This window comes from Macadamia integrifolia, unplaced genomic scaffold (assembly GCF_013358625.1).
Source record: "Macadamia integrifolia cultivar HAES 741 unplaced genomic scaffold, SCU_Mint_v3 scaffold958, whole genome shotgun sequence".
NCBI lineage: Eukaryota > Viridiplantae > Streptophyta > Magnoliopsida > Proteales > Proteaceae > Macadamia > Macadamia integrifolia.
The window spans coordinates 121324-130938 of record NW_024870601.1 but is presented as its reverse complement, the minus strand read 5'-3'; the positions used below and the strand labels follow the sequence as shown (position 1 = coordinate 130938).

The window sequence follows — 9615 nt, the reverse complement described above, 5'->3', positions numbered from 1 at the left end:
GGGGGTTAAGCCTTACAACTAAATTCCCCTCCTTGCTTGAGCTAAGGTGGAGTCCCTTAACTATTTTGGAAATTGATGCCTAAAAGTAAAAGGAGCTTAAACTGAATAAAGGGACTGGACGTATCCCAGTGTCACTCAACAATTTAACAATAATTAAAAAAAGAAAAGAAATAATGACTCTACTAACAACCCACGATTGGAATGGAGATTAGGTTCCTAAATTTTTAGGAAACCTATAACTGCAAGCCATATAAATCCTTCAACTGGGCCCCATGAGTTGTCCGAAGATGAAATTCCTGAAATTCAGGATTATGGATTCACATGCCATATTGAAGTCTCCAAACTTGTTCCTTGAATTTGGTTTCTAAGAGAACCAGATCTGAACCAAATTTTGAACAGCATGCCATGGTTTGAGCCAAAAGTTGGACCAAACCAGAGGGGCTTATTTTCACCCTTTTTTTGCTGGCTGAATACTGCAACAACCAGTGCTGCATTATTCCCCTTGTTTGGAAAAACTCACCCTTGAGTTTTGTAGAATGAGAGGAATAGAAAAGCATGGAGAACTGTCTCATGGTCCATATCACTATCACGAACCAGGTTCAGAAGATGAAGCATTAATGGCACATCTTCATATTGAAATATGTAGGGAATAGCAACTCAATAGGTAGATCATCCTTTGTTGCAGCAAAGCCTTTTGTTGCTTCACCCACAACCTCATGTCCTTTGTTGATAGTTGGGCTCCAGCTGCATGCTGCTAGAAAGATCTTGCCATGACCACCACCCACATTAGGTAAGAGAATGACCAGCTAAATGTATGTCTATGCAAAGGCACTACAAAAGTTTCTAAATTTGGTTATTTATTTGTATAAAACAACAGGGCTTGGAACTGAATAAAATAGAATTATAGACAATGCAGTCCTTGGAAGAGGACAAACTCTTAGGAGTTCTCTTTCCTATTTATTATTATTAAACCCAGATTAAAATGAGCCTAAGAACAGCTTGATTCTATCCATTTAGAACCATATTATTAATTTGTAACTTCTACATGTTGTAATGTATGCTAGGATAGGGAGTCTAACCAAGTCTCAATTGCAGGAACTTTTAATCCAAGAACAACCAATAATCACCCAAAATTAGGCAGCAAACAACAGTCCAGAAGTAAGAGTCAAACAGTCCTTGTAAACCAGAATTTTCAAACTCAGAATTTGGAATTTCCGAAACAGATATTGCACCAAACAAATAGACTAACCAGCAGCAGGTATAAAGTACTAGATTAGCCACAATCAGAAACAAATACTACAGGAACAGGTAAGTCAAACCAGATCTGAAATCTGGGCAGAAACACAGTCGGCCAGAAGTATAAAACACCTCAGATCGGACAAACCCATGGTCTGATTCCCAAATTAAGGTCAAACCTCCCTCTTAATAAACCCAACAATCAATCAAAAGGGGAGGGCCATCGGCTGGCTGGATCATCAGTATAATATAGGGGCAGCGGGAGAAAAACTTGAGATTTCCAGAACCAGAAGTCAAAAGCAGTTCAAATCCCTTACCTGGTTTGAAGAACCTTGCAATTAACTTTGAAAAGAATAGTTGAAGAGACCTCTTGGACTTCACGCCGCAAAGAGTCAGTTGGATCAAACACCAATTCCTTCAGCCTTGATCAAACACAAGACAACTCTTCATGAAGAATACAATAGCAACAACCATTATTTTTTTTTATCAAAATCATTCTAGGCTTTTAGGAGCCTCCTCTTCTTTATTTATAATGTTAATGGGTGAGGGAATTAAAAAATAGAAGGTTCCTCAAAAAGGAAACCAAATATTCTCCTAATACAATAGTTACTAAAAACTGAAATTAAAAACTAGTTGAAAAAGGAAACTAACTACTAATGACTTGACTCAATTAAGAACTTGACTCCTAAGGAAACAAATATAACTCAAATCAAGCCCAACTAAAAAGGAAACTAATGAAAATGGAAACTAACTAATAATCCCGTACTTTTAGAGTCCCCTTTTAGGCACATAAAAGTGGTCTATTACACTCAAAACACATGGGATCAAAGGCCCAACATGTATGGAACCCAACCCTAAGCTTATTCCTAATAAAATAAGCCTATTTTGGTGATTAATCTGCATCATGTTGATAATGTCCAAAACATTCATTCTATCGAAGGAAAAAATGATAGATAAAGTCATTAACATAGTTGTCAAGGCGTCGCCTAGGTGTCCAGGCAGTTTTGTCTAGATTGGAACCTTGCTGGTGTTGCCTTAAATCCCCCCCTTGACCGCCTTGGTTCGCCTAGGTACCAATTGGAATCTAAAGGTTGTAAGAGAACAAGGGTGTAAGTGAGGAAGAGAGAGGAAGAAGAGGTAGAAGTGGTAGAATCGTGTGTATAAGAATAATTTCTCTCACATATATTTCTTCACTAATGTATTATGAGGTATTACATACACCTCCCTAGGGAGGTAAAAGAAAAAAAAGAAGAATTACAATAGAACAAGTAGAATAACTAGTTCCCAAACTACCCTTAGTACACATCTCTAATAGTACCATGACAACTATGGTCCTCTACACTTAGAACCTCTAGCACTTATTCTCTTTCCTATTTGTAGTTACCAAACAAACATGAAAATCAGCGTAGAGAGTAGTCTAGTCTATCCATTTACAACCTCTAGCACTTATTTTCTTTCCTATTTGTAGTTACCAAACCGAGATAAAAAACAGTACTGAGACTAGATCAAGTCTAGTCTATCCATTTAAACCACCAACTTAGTCAAATATGCATACTCTCTCTCTCTCTCTCTCTACAACAACAAACTATGCATGTCATTCCTCACAACTTTTGCTATGGTCATTTTAGGCCTACCTCCAACTCTTTTAACTCCTTCAATCGGAATCATATCACTATTAAAATTATGATATCATTTTTGGAAACACTGAATTTGAATATGATTCCCCGGATTTATTGTTTTTAACCAGTGCATTGTAAGATTGAGGTGCTGTTTACCTACCATTTTTAGCTATGTGCTTGACTTCCAAATGACTGCAGAATGTTAAGAAAACTACTTTCCTGACATTTGGATGGAAAACATCTTGTATCTACTTTTGGTATTCTGTGAGTTTGTTCAATGTTGTGGAACATTTTTATGATCTTTGATATTTGGCTTTGTCAGTGAGCAATTTATTACATTATTGTCCTGTTCTATTTGCTAGTGTGACAGCTGAGAAGTGGGTCCCCATCATAGAGGTACCTGTAAGCAGCATGAAAATTTTCTTAGAAAAAAAGAAGCGAGAGGGTTTTTCAATCCTGGGTCTGGAGCAAACTGCAAATAGTATCGCTCTTGACCAGTACAAGTTTCCCCAGAAGATGGTATGTTGTAGTTAATTAATAGGACTTTTGCATTGCTTAGAATAGGAAAAATATATATTTTACGAAAAAAATTATTGAGGCTGCTTAAATGGAAGGCCTTTATATATATATATAAAAGAGGTCTGAAGAAAGACAATTGCAAAATATTTGAAAGTCTGTAATTTGTAGTAAACTAAGTATGACATTTTACATATAATTTTTTCTTAGACATGTGAATAGAGCAAAGCTAGGCTAAAGAAAAAATAAAAATAGAAGTAAATAACTCTTATGCAACTTTAATTCTTGTAAATAATAATAAAGGGAAAAAAAGAAAAGAAGAGGAGAGAAGAGAAGAGAAGAGAAGAGAAGAGAGGAGAAGAGCAAGAGATGTTTCTGCAACTCCGGGAGTCACAACTGTATTGTTGAGACTGCCCACTTCATTCAATATATATAATAATGACAAAACCCTAACAAGCGCATAAATGACATAAAAAAGGAAAAACATAGAGTTATTATTCACATGAACCGTACCCGTGAACATTGTTCATGACAATGCCCTTTAATCAGTAACTCTTTAGCACTCCCCCTTAAGCGGGAGTATACATATAGCAAAAGAAAGCTCCAGCTTGGACCAACAAGAACTCTAACGAGCACATAGAGAACTCCAATCAACCATCATAAAGCCAGCAACAATATCAACTCGAAGACATCAAACATCAGTAGATAAAGAAACATTGTATGAATAAACCAAGCAAGACCATCAACAATGAACAATCGCAACACCAAAAACCCTTCCTAAAGAAGGCACTCCAACAGAAGTGTAGCATCCAACAACTTCATCAAAAGACCCTCCCAAAGAAGGCACTCCAACAAAATTGTAGCATCCAAAGTGTAACAACCAAAGCTACATCAAAAGACCTTCCCAAAGAAGGCGCTCTAATAAAATTGTAGCATCCAACAACTACGTCAAAAGCACTCAGAAGCCTCAAACAGAGGTCTCCCTAAACTAAGTAGCAGCATTAGGTTACGGGGACCAAACAACATCAGGTTGTTGAATATACCAAACAACATTAGGTCACTGAATATAACCTCTTCAAAAGATAAAACTGTTGCTGATGACACACACGAGCATGTACTTAACAATAAATCAATCTTCAACGAAAATAATCCTGAGCAGACAATAACTCCAACCACTGATGACTTAAGACTTGAGTTTTTTTTTTTTTTTAAGGAGGGAAGTAGATAAAAGCCAAGAGGCTCAAACTCGAGACCTCCGAGTAGTGTGGGTTTTTTACGCACCACACCTCACCAATTGCGCTAGACAGTTGTTGAGTTGAGAAGATAATAAATCTCAATCTGATAATAATCTCCAATTGAGCAAATAATAATTTCAACTTCAATCGAGTAGATAACTCCAATCTCCCACTCATGTGTAGCATTACACGTGGATAAATAAGCAACATCCCAAAAGGAGCCCTTCAACAAAGATCAACCAACTTCTCAAAACCCTATAAAATCGATTTCATCACAAAAGCTTGAGCTTCCTTCAATCTTCACTCCATAAATCAGAAATCACCATAGATGACACCTAGTTCAGAAGGCTGGTCATGAACTAGTCTCTAAAAGCAACCAAATAACAACATGGTGTGTTGCACCCCTTTAAAAAGAGACCCTAGAGAAACCTCAAATCAAAACCTTGGAACATCCCAAAAAACCTTCTCCCAAAAAATTGATCTCATGATCCTTCTCCCAAAAATCGATCCCAAAAACCTTCTCCCAAAAAAATTGATCCCAAAAATACCCTGACGAATCGATTTTTGTACAAAACTCTAATAAAAATCAATGTCTTCACTAACTTGATCTTCCTCCAATCTTTAGAGGAAATCGATCCAAAAACCTGATAAGAAGAATTGATCCATCACATTGATCAATCCAAATAGCATCTCTTCCAACAGAAATCGATCCAAAAAATAAAAAAAAGTATCCCAAGAAAATCGATTCCAACACACTAATCACCTCCAAAATTTTAAATCAACCACCTATAACAAAGGAAAAAGTTCTTGTTTGCATGCAGCAGTAATGAAACATTCAAGTTCGATTTTCATCAAATCTTTAGGGAAACCATAGTTCTTTTTTATGAACTAGGGTTTCACCATAAACCGTAGAACCTTGAAACGACTCTCAAACCGGAAATCATGGAGAGACAACCTACTTTGATACCATGTCAATAATAAAAAAGGGAAAAAAGAAGAGAAGAGAATATAGGAGAAGAGCAAGAGATGTTTCTGTAACTCTGGAAGTCACAATTGTGTTGTTTAGACTATATCATGAAAAAACCCTAACAAGGGCATAAAGGACATAAAAGGAAAAAAGGAAAAACATATAGTTACCATTCATGATTACTGTTTATGTGGTCAGTACTTGTGAACACTGTTCACAGCACTGTCCTTTAATCAATAACTCCTAACTCTTCTCATGCGTCCTCTTCATTTTCATTGCTCTTCTTGGTGGATCCTATATGGGCTTTGTGTTAGCTCTTACTGTGGCAATGGTCTTGTTGGTTGTTGTTTATGGCTGATTGAACAAAAGATACTTGAATTGTAATGAATTAAAATATGAAAATGCCACCAAAACCTATGAAAAAGCTTTGGGTTCATGTCACATTGACCACCATGATAAGCATCCAACATGTTTGTTGGTAAGCTTGAAAATGTCCATTTCCAATCAAAAAGAAAAAAAAATTTAGATCAGGTGGGGTCAAGAATTGCCATCCCAACAAATGACACTTTATTTGCACTTGTGTTTTAGGCATCTATTTCTGGGTTAAGGTGTCTTCTTTCTGAGTAACTACTTTTGTGAACCCAATGATAGAATATTCAAAAGGGTAATTTACAGCGCCACAATTATAAGAACACTCCCTTTGTTTCACCGAATTAGACTTAGACCCCTTACCGTCAGTCACTGTTAAAGAATATACCTTATATGCTGATGTCAGCAACTATATTTTATTTTAAATACCAACCCTTATTAAATATGAAGTACCTAAAATATCCTTGTAATAACTTACTTCTTTCACCCAAATCTATCACTATTCCAAGACCTAATTTACCTTACCACCGGCGATCATTCAGAGCAGCGGCTACGGCATTGGTGATGGATGGCGACAGTGGCAACGGACGGCGACGGACAGATGATCACTGTTCTTTGATCATCTCTCTCTCTCTCTCTCTCTCTCTCTCTCTCTGGCTGTTTTGTGGTATGCTTGTGAAACCAGCAACTATGGGGGGCCAAGAAACCCAGAATCGTGATCATAGAAATGGCGGGGGTAACAGCACCCTTCCAAGCAATAACCTAGGCATTCTGCCACAAAAGCAACAGCAGCACTCAATTACCCTTGATGGTCTCGCATGTTCTTCTGATTATATAACTGTCACTCCCGCTTAACCCTTCGATTTCTTACTCTTGTTCATCTGGGCTGAGCTTTGAGCTCTACATTAATTTTTCTTATTCTTCTCTGATTTTTGGTCTAGTTAAGCAAATGTATAACTTGACCTTGGCCGGTTCCCCAGTCCTCACCCTCCCTTTCGTTGATGCATTCTAGATCTAGGGTTTCTGCTATCTAGTCAGTATTTTCTGAATTTCTGTTCACATTTGGTTTCCATTGAGTCCCATCATCATGGGGATGGGAGACTGGGAAGATCTTGCTTAATCAGTACTCTTAGGTCTAATTTTCTCATTCCTTTTGGTGTTTTTTTTTTGCTATTTACATCCTATAGAACTGCCCAAGGGGACTTTACTCACACACACAAGAGGGGAGGGGGGGGGGGAAATGCGTGTGACAGGAGTTGATCCTTAGACCACAAACCTGGTGCCTGTTCTACCAGCAGAGGCTGCAACCAGTGTCCTATGCATTCGATTCACTTCTCATTCCTTTTGCGAAGCTTATATCCATGGTCATTTCATTTAGAGGTGATAACCTTAGGTTGGCACGGGAAGAGCATATACCATCCATTTCAGTTGAAGCTGAATCGGAATCAGAATCTTCGTTTGCTGTGAAGGAACTTGGTGAAGTCTCTGAAAAATCAAGTGACCCTGCAAAAGAGAGGCTCCATGGTAGTGTAGGAAGTCATGATATCAGGAGCAGAGCGATAGCCATTCGGAAGAAGAAGAAGATGATATGATGATTGGGAAGGAGTTGAGACTACTGAGCTTGATGAAACATTTAGTACTGCTGCGGCTTTTGTGGTAGAATACCTAGGCTATTGCTTGGAATACCTAGGTTATTGCTTAGACCAGCGCCCTTCTCGATTGTCTTCTGGGGAGGTTCACGTCATCATCGGCCCAATGTTTGCAAGAAAAACCACGGCTCTCCACCGTGGCATCAGGCTGCAAGCAATAATGGAAGGTCTGCTTATGTTAATGTGGAAGAGCCGCCTTCCACCATCACTCTTTCCTTCTTTACCGCCGTTGCTCTTCACAGTTTGGAGATGAAGACGGTCAAGGGTGTAGGATCAGGGTCATGTGTTTTAGTCAAAAGGGTAAAATCGTCATTTCAAATCTTCACTTGACAGTGACTGACGGTAAAAGGGTATGAATTCTAATTTGGTGAAACAGAGGGGGGGATCTTATAATTGTGGCATTCTTTAGGGGGTCGCGCCGTAAATTACTCTATGCAAAATTTACCCAATCCCCCTTGGCCCTCCTCCAATAATGAATTGGGGTTCCAAGAAATAGGCCGAGTAATTGAACAGCCAACACAACCTCAGACTGGAATTTAACCTATTTCTTGCCTAACCTGTGAGCCACAATACTAAATCAAAATCAGTGGATCATAACAATAGGCTCAATAAGCAAAGGTTCACCTTATAGAGGGTGTGGGTCTAGGTGGAACCTGACCAAGCTCCACGTCTCTGGGAAAATTAGTACTCTTTTTCCAAATCACTTACCAGCCGTCCATGTACTGCTACCTGTATAATATATTGGATTCCATTACTAATGACTTGTGGCCAAAAGATATGTTACAAGATGAGAAGTGACTCGGTCATAAAAGTGGTTCACGGTTTTTTTGTAAAAGGCATGCAGGATAATTTTTCACCTCACTTCAGCTCACTTATGTTTTTTTTGCCCTGGGGATGTATATACCTTTTGCTGGAAATGATTCAGAAATTTCTGCAGTTTGATCAGTCATTGGAAGTTTTACTTTCCCCATTTTTTACAGGTTCTTGTTCTGGGGCGTGAAAAGGAAGGCATTCCCGTAGATATAATCCATGTTCTAGATGCTTGTATTGAGATTCCTCAGTTGGGAGTTGTTAGATCACTGAATGTTCATGTCAGCGGTGCCATTGCTCTATGGGAGTATACTCGTCAGCATAGATCTTGACAATCCTGATCTTCATGCTGAGATTCAACTTTGGAGCGTGATTAAGCTGTACATAAAATTTTTGGCTGTAATTTTTCATTTATAACAAAATCTGAAGGTGGGCTTGTAACAAAACTAACAATTTTCCATGATTGACGAGAATTGATTAATTGTATGTAATTCATTTGAGCACAAATCATTTAGTTCTGAACCTTTTGAATCAGGTCTCTAGTTCCCCTTTATTTTCTCATGAATAGGACTATGTGTAAAGAGAGAATATCTGGTTGATGGGGACAAGACTTTGCAGTGTAGTTTGTTTTATGGGAAAAAGAACCTTTTGGGAGCAGAGTGCTTGTGCCCAGACACAAGGTGGGGGAAATGACCACCTCATGCCTGTTGATGCTTCCCTCCTTGCTAACATTGGTCTCCATGCTGGTGTGGGAGCGTGACGGACAGAAAACTCTTCCCCTTGTTTTATATATGATGAATTTTGGGAGCAAATTGTATGGACAGGCCTGTCAATAGGTTATCTGTGGACGGGCCCAAATGTCTCCTACTCCTATGTCAAGTTTCAACTCAATTGGAATTGGTCAAGTGGAGAAATAAAACTTTCAAAATCTGGTACCACTGGTGCATGATAATAAATGAGAGGGTATATAATTGGATTAAGGGAGAAAGAACCCTACTAGTCTGTTTTTTAGCAAATGGACAAATCAGTCATTCTCTAGATATTCTATAGTCAGCATTACCACATTAACAATTCAAATAGGATGATAAGATGAATCACCATATATATTTTGGATGAGACCATCTTTCCTCATCCCCTTCCTATTGAGGGAAGGGAAAGGGGTGTGTGGTTTGGTATCATTGACTTGACCTCTTGAGCCACCTAAATCCTTCTAG

General features: G+C 38.4%; 1 protein-coding gene across 4 annotated transcripts in view; it reads left to right on the top strand.

Moving 5' to 3' along the window:
* Positions 1 to 8962, top strand: part of LOC122070638 — a 105193-nt gene extending 96231 nt beyond the window's left edge. For all 4 annotated transcript variants that reach the window (XM_042634828.1, XM_042634826.1, XM_042634827.1 and 1 more), the window contains 2 exons: positions 3218 to 3374; positions 8572 to 8962. In XM_042634828.1, coding sequence (XP_042490762.1) covers positions 3218 to 3374; positions 8572 to 8733 — 319 coding nt within the window. In that variant the 3' untranslated portion in view covers positions 8734 to 8962. The remainder of the gene's footprint in view (positions 1 to 3217; positions 3375 to 8571) is intronic.
* Positions 8963 to 9615: the final 653 nt, after the last annotated feature.